At 36.4% G+C, this 12303-nt stretch overlaps 1 protein-coding gene across 1 annotated transcript in view; it reads right to left on the bottom strand.

Annotated features, from left to right (window-relative positions):
* The window catches only part of KCNH5 (potassium voltage-gated channel subfamily H member 5), a 258352-nt gene that overhangs the window by 193999 nt on the left and 52050 nt on the right, over nucleotides 1-12303 (bottom strand). The window contains exon 7 of the mRNA XM_008138968.3: nucleotides 324-750. Coding sequence (XP_008137190.1) covers nucleotides 324-750 — 427 coding nt within the window. The remainder of the gene's footprint in view (nucleotides 1-323; nucleotides 751-12303) is intronic.

Genomic DNA, 12303 nt, shown 5'->3' with positions numbered 1-12303 from the left:
TCTAGATGCTGGTCTCCCTTGGAATGAGCTCTGCTACTATGAACAGAATAAAATTGAAACGTTTCCATGTCAATGTTTGTATCACTCTAGCCTTACTGTTTTAAATGTGTTAATAGATTCTAAAAAGTAAGATATATTATTTTGCATTTTTTTATTTGCTAAAGATGAATAAAAAGTAAACCAATGCAAATAATATGGATTAAACACATTTCTGAAAACAAAGCAGTTTCATTTTAATCCTGACAGAACTTAGAGCCTGGAAAACTGCCAACAACAATAATTTGTAAAGAAGAAAAACGTTTTAAAGAAAGCAAGATACTTACAGCCAACCATCATCATGGCCACCGAAAACATCTTCTCCACATCTGTGGTAGGAGCTATGTTTCCAAATCCTATGGTTGTAAGGCTTGTCATGGTAAAGTAGAGAGAGGACACGTACAGTGAATCCTTGCTGGGTCCTCCTTCCCATATCCCTGCGCTGCTATTGTATCGATATGGAGTCCCAATGCTCAAGGCCAGCTGGTAGAGCCAACTGTCTATTTGGATGGTGTTCGTGACTTCATCGATGACCTCGTAGTCCCCAATGCTGTACCATATGCAGGCCAGCCAGTGGGCAACTAGTCCAAACACACATACCAGGAGCACGAGGACTGCTGCTCCGTACTCCAGGTAATGGTCCAATTTTCTAGCAACCCGGCCCAGTCGCAAGAGACGCACCACTTTTAAAGAACTGAAGAGACTGCTGATTCCCTGAAAAGAAATGACACACGCTTTCAGAAAATAAAACAGTACAATGGCTCACCTTCATGAACTTGATCATCAATCACTTATATACTAAGAACATAATCATAATAGAGCTCTGACTTTATGTCCACAAAAAAAGCTGAAATTATAAAGAAAGTTTTCAAATGCTGATTTCTTCCTACTCAAAAATAGGTATTTATTTGTCAATTATTACACAAATCACTTCATTATCTAAGAAAAACCCAATTTATTTTTATAAGTGCAGTTTAAATAGCACAGAAAATAAACAAAGGAGAATAATGTTCAAATGCAATATACACAGAGTATAGAAATAGGGTGATGAGTTCAGACATTTTATTTCTCCTCTTATAAAACTTTTCCTCTAGAAGATTTCTCTTTATTTCTCACTTTATAATAGCCATAAACAGCAAAATGTCTGAAAAAAAGAATCCTGATCTCACAGGCAAGCACAAGGGAAATACCTCTCTGCATATGGGAAGAACAGGCAAATGTCAGTGTTGGTTCCACTACTTCCCACCACAGTCATAAGCACTAAATTTGTAGAGCTCTGAGAAAGTGAAGAGTTAACCTCGAATAGGTACATAACCTACCAAATCTTATCATCTTCTAGCAATAGTCATAGAAAAGGTTATCAAAAGGGAACAGCAGCTAAATCATATTTTGTTGAGAAGCTTAAAATTCCAAATGTAACATTATTTAAATGGAAATATAGCATAGGCTTTCTTCATTCAATAGGTCCCATAGTTGGGGTTTTTGGTGTGTTTTTATTTTTTGTTTTGTTTTGTTTTGTTTTTTTGAAGCATAAAATAAGCCACCTGGGAAGATAGGATAAATGCATTCCTGATAAGAGGATGGAAGATAGAGCAGTGATCCAGGAAGCCTCTCATCTGACCACCACCTCCAAGTCTCATGACATCGTTAGTGCTAATTCTGTCTCCCAGAAGGGATGCAAGGAATCTGCCAAAACTTACTCTCAGCTTATTTCTGACCAACACAGAGGAATTGGTTAGGGTAGTGGAACAGATGTTACATTAATAAGACTCTAAGTTATGGCATCATAAAGTTCTTGACAGTTAAGGTTAAAAATGCATTTGGTTATACTATACTCTATATAATTGAAATTTTTCAAAATAAAGACTTGAAAGAAAGAGAAAGAAAACGAAGAGAAGCAGAAATAGAAGCTCTCATGGAAGTGAAAGAGCAGCAAAAGTATCCTGGCAGTTTTTTGTTTCAATCCCGATGTCCTTAAGCCTGGCTCTATTTCAACTTCCACTCTCCAATGTTGTGGCATAAATAAAGCCTTAAGATAAGTTCTCATTTCACTTGAACACTTGGGGAGAGAAAAAAAAAATATTAAACTTTAGGCAGATCAAAAGAGTAGCATTAATAAAACGCAGAAGATGAATTGGCATAATTCAATGACATGAGATGTTGATAGGTAGAAGATTCAAATGAATCTGGAAGCCCTAAAAATTGAAATTATGTAACCATAAACAAGAAAGACAAAAATAAGTATTTGTTGATACCTTCTATAAGCCAAGAGTCCGGGTTGGGCCCTGGGGACATTAAGATAAACATGCTTTGCTTCTGCTCTAATGAAACCATAGCCAAAACGCATGGAAAACTCAGGGTTAAATGGAAAAATAAAAACAGTGTTGCTGTTGTTCTCTAATTAACTAAAATTCTTAAAAGAAAACATAGTACCTCTGTTTAAATACTGCAAAGAAAAGTCATTTCTACCTAAGTTCTTTTCTCTAAAAAGAAAGAATGTTTATCCCTATTCAAACTAAAAAACAGTCACAACTTTCAAGAGAATGTGAAATATGAGGGCTTACTAGGACTAGGCCTCAAAGATCGAAGGAAACTTTCTCCTGTTCTCTGATGTAGGCAGCTTTTTTCAAAAGGAGGCAGTCTACCTAGAGGGGCACCTGCTCTGGACTCCACTTAACAGAAAAGCACATTTTCTATAGCCATGTCCAACACCACTTAATATTACAAAATATTTTGTAAACTCTCTGACATAGTTCTTATGCCACCACTTTCTCCTGGGTCTTAGCCAACTCCCCAACTGACATTTCTTTCAAAATCATTTTCTAGGGCTACCCTTCTCCATGCTACTATTATGTTAGGATCTCTTTATAATTTACCCTCAGCCCTTTCTTGGTTGATTTAATGCATATCAATGTTTCAACTGACTTCTATAGATGGAAGATTCAGAGGTTCACTTCTTGGCACAAAATTATCTAATGTGTTCCTGATACAGAAGCCAATTGCCTACAGTTGCATTCCATTTATATGTCCCATAGATGCTCAAAGGTGATAGGTCCCAAAGGGAAACCTTCTCCTCTCCCAAATCAATTCTCCATTTCCTCCTCTTCTTAATGACATCATTATCTACTCAGTCCCTCAGAGCTGGGGCTGAGCCACAGCTCCTCTGTTCCCTGCCACATACAGGTGATTATCAAGTCCAGAGGATCTTACCATCAAAATGCCCAAGTGCTCAATACATATCTTTTTTAAAAATGTTTTTATTTATTTTAGAGAGAGAGGGAGAGGGGTGGATAGATAAAAGAATCTCTGATAGAGACATCGATCAGCTGCTGCTGCATGCCCCCTACTGGGGATCGAGCCTGCAGCTCTGGCATATGCCCTGATCAAGGACCACTTGGTTCATGGGTCGATGCTCAACCACTGAGCCACACCAGCCAGGCCATATCTACCTTTTAAATCTCTCAAAAACTTCCTTTCTTTCCCATTTCTAAGGTCATGCCTTAGTCAGGACTTCATGTTTTCTCTTACTGTGTGACAAGGAATAGCCTCTCCATTGGTCATCGTACCTCTAGTCTCACTTCCTTTAATTCACAGATCACACTATACAGGTGAGCAGCCTGGTGTTCTTTAAAATCACATCAATCTAATCATGTCCTTCCCTAATCTAAAATCTTTAATGCTATAGGATTAAGGATACTCTTTCTACTATAACATGGAAAGCCATTCAGGGCCTGGTACCTGTTTGCCTAATCAGCATCTCCTCGACCAGCTCCTCCGTGTGCTGTCTATGCTCTATCACCCTCAGCAACGTGTAGCTCCTACAGCGTCCATTCTGGTTCATTTTACATTACAAGCCGTGCCCTCTTCTGAAAAAGTTTGTCCCTCCCACACTCTTGGTGGCTAGGGTTTTATGTACAGCCTATGACAAACATTCTCTCCTCCATGTGCCTTACTCTGACTTCTTCCCAACCACCCTACCACCACCATATGCATCATCATACCCTCACCCTCTCTCTAACTATGAGAGTTAGGTGTCCTTCTGTGTTACCATTCACCTTTGTACATCTTTATTATAACAATTGTCACAATAACACTTTATTACAAGTCTCTGTTTGTATGCCTGGCATCCCAGGAAATTCTAAACCCTTTGAAGAAGGTATCTAGTGTCCATTACAAATCACAGCGTATGATAATATGTTAAGCCATATGTTATACATGAAGGGGAAAAAATGCAACACAAGTAAATGCAGATGAAGTGAATTTGGGGATTTTAGTCAGTAATAAACTAAATGTAATTTAACAATAAAATATGGACAATAAAGCAGACAATGTAGCTTTGACATATATAAAGGTATGGCATCAAGTATGAAAGAGAAATTCTCTTTAATTTCTCTACTGAGCAGACCACTGCTATAGGAGATACATAAGACATAGTTAGAAAAGGACTGTCAGAAAAAGCAAACTAAAAAGTATACACTATTAGGCAATGTGGAAGAAAATGGGGGTGGGGAGGAAGGAGAATGGGGTAGAATTACAGTTGGACATACAGGGATAGAAGGATGCAATAAAGATTGCAACAATCCTGTACCATATACTCCCTTCCACACAGTAAACCAATCAGAAAACAAGATCATTCATAGCTACTTGGAAGACAGACATGGTGATAATAAAACTGAATGCTTACTACATGCCAGGTACTGTTCTAAGAGCTTTATGTGTATTTTAAAAATGTAATCTTCAAAACAACCCTACATGAAAGGTGTCATTAAAACATAGCCCAGATAGGGTAAGTAATTTGACTAAGTTCATGCAGCTAGTAAAAGGAGGAGCCAAGATTCAACTACAGACAGTCTTGCTTCAGACCCCTTGCTCCTCACCACGTCACTGTCTGAGCACACTCTGGAACTCACTGTAATTAGAGCATAATGTATAATTTAACAAAGCACATTAGTACCTGCACTAGGACCGATCATTTCTACTCTTCATGTATTCTAAACATACATTAAAACTTTATAACATATATACATAATTTCAGATAGTAATATGCTCTACAAATAAAAATAATACAAGGCAATAGGGAATAGATAATGACTGGGATGATCAGGATTGAGCAATGTAGGAAAGCATGTACTGAGCTAAATGCAGCTGTTAGGATTTTTTTTAATTGCAAAGAAAAAATATTCAAGTGACCTCAAGTGATGAGAGATTTAATATAAGGATGGATGTTTAATATAAGGATGGACAATAAGCTGCATACTTAGGTGGACTTTTGAAATGTGATGGTACATTCAGAAATATAAAAGAATGGCCCAAGAAGGACTTATTTATTTTTCTCTAACTCATTCTTTAAATGCAAACAAAAAAGTTGCCATACATGATTTCATTCATCCACTCACCAAATGTCTACTGAGTTTATTCTAAATATTGGGGATCTAGCATTGTGAACAAAAAAAAACACACAAATTATCCCCTATTTTTCCTTTGTTTAGAATCTGTTTTGGTTTACATGGACTTGTATGGTCTGGCCCCTGCTCACCACTCTAACCTCATCTTTCAACACTCTTAAGCTCACTCTCCATTCAACTTTCAGTTCTTCAAATATGCTATGCCCCTCAAACATGAAGTTCATGCACTTGCTATTATTTCTCAGTGGAGTGTTTTACAACTGTCTTATACCCCTGTCCTTAGCCTAGTTTGCTCTATTCATATGTCAGATCTCAGCTCGGTCACTGCTTTCTCAGAGAAACTTTCCTCTCCAGTCTAGGTCAGGTCATTTCATTATATAATCTCAAAGGACCACAGACATTCCCTTCTTGACATTTGTCTGTTTGTGATTGTGTGCTCATATCATGCTCATTCCTTTGAACATTCTTTTGAACGCTCTCTAGCACTCTTTGGCATGTAGTAGGCACCAAATATTTACTGAAAAAATGAATACATTAATCTCTCATAGTAACTTCTTACTCCTCTGGCACTAATGTTATAATTAACAATTAATAGTTACTTCATCTTCACAGGTAGTACCATATCAGGCAACTAGATGAAAACTATCAAACAATAATAAACTCCATTTCATACCCATTGGGTTCTTATTCTAAGTATGTTTTATACATGGATGACTACATAGTCCATTTCTATTTCCTTTTATACAGCACAATTTAAAGACTAAAAGAAAATTACAAACTACATTTGTTACCTGAACTTCTAACCCAGATAACAAATTCTATTGCCTTCTTCCTATTCAGAATTCACTTCTCCAACTCATGCTACCAAAAGATCCATGAGGAAATAAATAATCCTCCTTATTCCATGCATTAGTTAACATGCTTCAGTAGAGGACTTCAATTTAAATAATTTATGTTAGCCAGTCTATATTCTTATCAAAACATGGTGGCATCCATAGATAGATAGATAGATAGTTGAAGAACAGACACTGATGTTCAACCATATCCATAATGCATTCTTCTTGTGGAAAAGACTTTCTCTTTAATATCCCTTTGCACTCGCTTGCTTTTTTTCTCGATTCCTTTATTCTAATGCTAACCGTGTCGAGTCACACTCGACATCCGAGTGCAAAAGTTTAATATCCATTGGGTCTACAGCAAATATAAAGCATGATCAAAACTTGCACCCTAAAAAGAAGTATATCCTAAACATTATGATAAAGTACAAGCAAACTATGTTGATGGATGCTCTAAATCCTTCAATAACTTGTTGCTGCTTTTACAATAATCCAAACTCCTTACCACAACCTGCCTGCCTCTACAGTGTCATCTTCTCTGTACTCCAGTCAAAGAAATCTTCTTTCCTTTCTTCAAAAGTTTCATATTCTCTCACCTGGGGGTCTCCAAACATAATGTTTAAAACACTCTCCCTAATCTACCAACCACTCCTTTTTTGTGTATGCATCTAATTCCTATTGATCTTGCAGGTCTGGGCTTAAATGTCACCTCCTCAGACACTTCCCCTAACTATCTCCATCCTTGAAGAGGTTAAGACCCTTGTTTTATAGTATGAATAACTGGTCCAAGAAATGCTAAGGAAATGAAGCAGAAGGCAATAAGGGTTAAGTTAGAGAAAGGCTGATGTGGCCATGATGTAGTGAAAGTTACAAAGATTCAGGAATGGAAGCCACGAGATTAAAAAAGAGAGAGAGAGAAGGTAAGAATGCAGGTAAAGAGAAAATAGATAAGTATATTGACAGGACTAAGTGAATCACATTAATAGGGGGACACTCAAGTGAACACCTACAAACTCTGCAAAAATACAGGACGTCCATAAAAATATATATATACACACTTTCACAGCTGATAACTCAATTTTGAAAATGAAATATATTTTAATGAACACTGCCTTTGTAATTACTCAAAGTGTGTGTATACATTTTTGGGACATCTTACAGAACAGAGTAAATGGTCATGTCTTCCAAAATTATTTTCTAAAAGTGGCTCTTTTCCAACCATTTTTATGATAATACGTGACAATGAGATTGTTAAGGATATAATTTTTAAAACTGGCAAAGCATGTGTGAGACATGCGAAGAAAGTGGTCAAAGAGCAGCTTTATTTTTGTAGGTATTTGTCCCTCTTTTCCCAGCCCTTCGGCCTAGTGCCCACTTCCGGGCTCCCTTCCCTAATGTGACAACTTAGCTGTGCCGAGGTTCCCAGAGCTGCCATGGTCCAGGACCACATACTAGTTCCCAAGGTCCCATTGTTTCTTTCCCAGTGTTCCAAAAAATCCATCCTATATTAACTCTCCCACCATTTGAGGTCACTTGAGTCTCTTTTCTTTGCAACTAAAATAAATTCCTAACCTAACAGCTGCAGTTAGCCCTCACTACAAAGCTTTCCTACATCGCTCAATGCTGATCACCAGAGTCATTATCTATTCTCTAATGCCTTGTATTATTATTTGTTAAGCATATTACTATCTGAAATTATGTATATATGTTTTAAAGTTTTAATGTATGTTTAACATACACAAAGAGCAGAAATGAACCGTCCTAGTGATATAACTTTATCTTATTCACTGACAGACTTCAGTACATGGAAATTGTATTTCCTAGTTATGATTACTTTCTTTACCAATATCGGTGACACTGTCTTTAAATAGATATGCTATTATCAAATGTAATTGGTAGATGTCAATATTGAACACAAGAAATACAACTGGTTTTAAAATTCCAGCAGGATTCTATTTGGGTAAAAATTTCTGCTAGTTTATATGTAATTATGATAACATTATTGTCGCACAAGCTCCTGTCATCTAGGCCTCTTCATTCACTGTGGCCAAAGCAACTGCAATATCTGCAAAAGCTCAGACAACAACTTTTGAGTATGGCCACTTATAACTCATCCTATGGGAATGTAACTGAAAATGCTGATTTTTACTGACACAATGACCTAAACACAAACAAATCACCGTGAAAACAAACATCTTCTTGAAAAATGCACACCAGGCACTTAATTATAGAGCCCATATTTGTGTCTGCAATGCTGACCAAGTGAACATTCAGACTCACAGTCTGTTATAGACCATACTTGTTCTCAGTAGACTCTTAGGGTATAGGGCAGAAATCACTGTTTATCAGAGGGAATGCATCAGGCATCTTCTTCCACAGGCTTTGACCTCGTAACTGTCTGTGCAGAAGTCCACAGAGCTGTGCTGCTTGTGCTCTTTCCTCCAGGGGACAACTCAGAAGTGTAAAAATGAGACTCAATTGGAAGATACTGAAACCATCTAGACTTAAAGGCCTTAAAACTAAAACTGTCTAACTTCACACTCAGCTTGTACACTCAGACCTGAAACCATAACTTACTATGTTAACATGGCTTTGTGCTAGGCCTCTGTTGTCCTTAGTGTGGCTTTGCTTTCCCAGGACTCCATGACCATGCCCAGAAAATGGTTTCATTTCTCATTATAGGAGCTTCCCAATTACCGATTAACTCTTTTTTTAATTTCTTTATTGATTAAGGTATTAATATGTGTCCTTATCCCCCCATAACTCTTAAGTAGAAAGTATCAACAGGCAGTTTACACCTAAAGACTCTTTGAATCCGATGCCTCAAAATCTTTGCCTTGCTGTTTTCACCAATCCTGGACTATTATTTCATGAGTCTTAATCCTTACCCAATCCTAATAAAACCCATTCCCCCTGCCCTCCCCTTTAAAAGACCCATCATAGATCAAACTTCCAGTTCCCAATAAAGTCTCTCTTTTTCTATTCTGAGAAACTGCCATATATTTGCAAGATAGTGTTCTCCCTTGTAATGGCCAACAATGAACTTGGCTCAGCTTTGTCTTATCAACAGGTTGTTTTGGTAATGTTTGAGGATCTAGGTTTTGATGCATTATGCTCCACCTAATCCAATACCTGTAATAATAACACAGGCAGAGCTTTCAGAGTCCACAGAGGTATGTTCAGACTTGAATTATTTAGGAATTCTTACACTATGATGTCTTCATCAGGTTATTTATAGTTCATTAAAAGTTCTTCCCAGCCCATATGCAATTTACTGATCAGGGGTATTTTTAAAGTATGTCTAATATTGCCTAGAAGCATAGATAACATATTTCCTGCATCAGTTACCTGGGGGAAAAAGAAGACAGCTGACCAAAGGTAAAATTCTCATGCAGACAGAGAAATTGTTTTGTTAACCCTTTATGCACAATGCCTAAAAAACAGATTTCTTCAAGATGAAGAATTCCAATATAAAGATAATCATGTTTCTTGTCAGTTAGTATTTGTTATGTGAAAGCATAAATGAAATCATGGAATAAAATAAAGTCATAAAAACACCACATGGAGTAGGAATGGAAGTTTAGAAATTCCTTCAAAGAAGAGTGAGGAAATGATATATTCTCAAGCATAGGAATAATGACTATGTACAAAACAATAAAGAGCAATTTCTATGCGAGTACCCATAGTTAGTTAAGGGAAAAATAAATAAATAATATTTAGACAGATTGTAATATATTTCCACCTCCTTTGCCTCTACATCAAAATCATTACCTAATGCTTAACAATAGGAAGCATTCATCATGCATGAAGGTCAGTACAGATAAAAATCTCTATTCATATATAGAAAAAAGTCAAATAAAGGAATCTCATTGCTGTATTCATTACTTGTTACTGCTGACCCTCCCAGAGCTAATTCCCTCAGTTAGACAGACTGCTTTGTCTCTATGGAAAATTTATGCAAAAGAATATATTCCTAAAATGTAATCAAATTTTTCAAATATAAGTAAGATGTCTATTTATTACCCATCCTTGATAACATTCTATACCATCCATCCCGACCTGGAATAGAACTTAACAGCTCAGACCATTGCCACCGTGTTCCAATTTGAAACCTGTGGCTGACTCTTACCCATTCTCCAATCCTTTCCCCATCTCCTCCCTCATACTGACTCCTCTTTTACTTACAATCTCTTTTATTCACAACCTTGAATAGTTTGTGAGCAAATTTTTCTCTCAAACTAGAAGGTAAGTACATTTGAGTTTAGTGATTGTGCCTTTTTTTATCTTTGTATTCATTTGTCCACAATGTTTTACACTTCCAATGGGAGATCCCAGCATGGGGACCTAAATAAACCCTGAGGCAATCCCTAAACACACAGAAAGAAAAAAATATATAAATATATATATATATATGTATGTATGTATATTAGAGAATAAGAATATTATGGAAAGGAACTCGTGAAAAGAGAGGTTAACATGGTGGCCAAAGGATAATGCCCTATTATCTACAAGAAGGAGACACTTAGATAAAAATCTAACTATGTACAAGATGTATATGAGGAAAACTACAAAACTCTGATGAGAGAAATCAAAGAACTAAATAAATGGAGTGATGTCTCATGTTCATAGACAGAAATACTCAATTTAGCAAACTGTCAGTTCTTCTCAACTTGATCTATAGCTACAACAAGCAAGTTATTTTGTGTTTAGTGATAAAATAATTCTAGAGTTTATATGGAGAGGCAAAAATTGTGAAGAGTAGCCAACACAATACTGAAGGAGAAGAAAGTCAGAGGACAGACAGTACCTGACTTCAACATTTGTTATAAAGCTAAAGTGATCAAGACAGTAAGGTATCAGTGAAAGAATAGACAAATCGATCAGTGGAACAGAATAGAGCCCAGAAATAGACCCCTATAAATATAGTCAACTAATCTTTGACAAAGGAGTAAATGCAATACAATGGAGCAAAGAAAGTCTTACAGCAAAAGGTGCTGGAATAATTAGACATCCAAATGCAAAAAAAAAAAGATGAATACAGTCATAGACTTTACACTGTTCATGAAAAATAACTCAATATGGATAATAAACCTAAATGTAAAACAAAAAAATATAAAACATTTAGAAGATAACATGGGAGAAAATCTAGGTGACCTTGGGTATGACAATTATATTTCAGATATAACACCAAAGGCACAATCCATAAAAGAAAAAAATTAATAAACTGGCCTTCATTAAAATTTAAAACCCTGTTTTGTGAAAGACACTGTCAAGAAAATGAGCCTGTCCAGCATGGTTGAGTGTCAACCTATGAACCAGGAGGTCACAGTTCGATTCCTAGTCAGGGCACATGCCGCGGTTGCGGGCTCCATCCCCAGTGTGGGGTGTGCAGGAGGCAGCCGATAAATGATTCTCTCTCATAATTGATGTTTCTATTTCTCTCTCTCCTTTCCTCTCTAAAAGCAATAAAAATATATTTAAAAAAGAAAATGAGAAGACAAGCCAAGACTGGGAGAAAATATTTGCAAAAGATATATCTGATAAAGGGCTATTACACAAAATATACAAAGAGCTAAAACTTGACAATAGGAAAATTAACAACATAATTACAAAACAAGCAAAAGATCTAAACAGACACATGACCAAATACGATATTCATGGCAAATAAACATATGAAAATATGTCCAACTTTATATATCATTAGGGAATTACAAATTAAAACAGCAGTGAGATATCACTACACATCTATTACAATGGCCAAAGTACAGACATTGGCAACATCAAATGCTGGTGAGGATGTGGGCCAATAGGAACTCTCATTCATTGCTTATGGAATACAAAATGGCACACCCATTTTGAAAGATACTTTGGCAGTTTCTGAACATATTCTTACCATATGATCCAGCAAATGTGCTTCCTGATATTTACCCAAATGAGTTGATAACTTATGCCCACACAAAAATCTGCACACAGATGTTTATAGCAACTTATTCATAGCTACTACAACTTGAAAGCAATTAAGATAT

Source organism: Eptesicus fuscus, chromosome 5 (assembly GCF_027574615.1).
Source record: "Eptesicus fuscus isolate TK198812 chromosome 5, DD_ASM_mEF_20220401, whole genome shotgun sequence".
In the NCBI taxonomy this organism is placed as follows: Eukaryota; Metazoa; Chordata; class Mammalia; order Chiroptera; family Vespertilionidae; genus Eptesicus; species Eptesicus fuscus.
The sequence above is the reverse complement of the archived record's forward strand: the minus strand, read 5'-3'. Positions and strand labels throughout refer to the sequence as shown.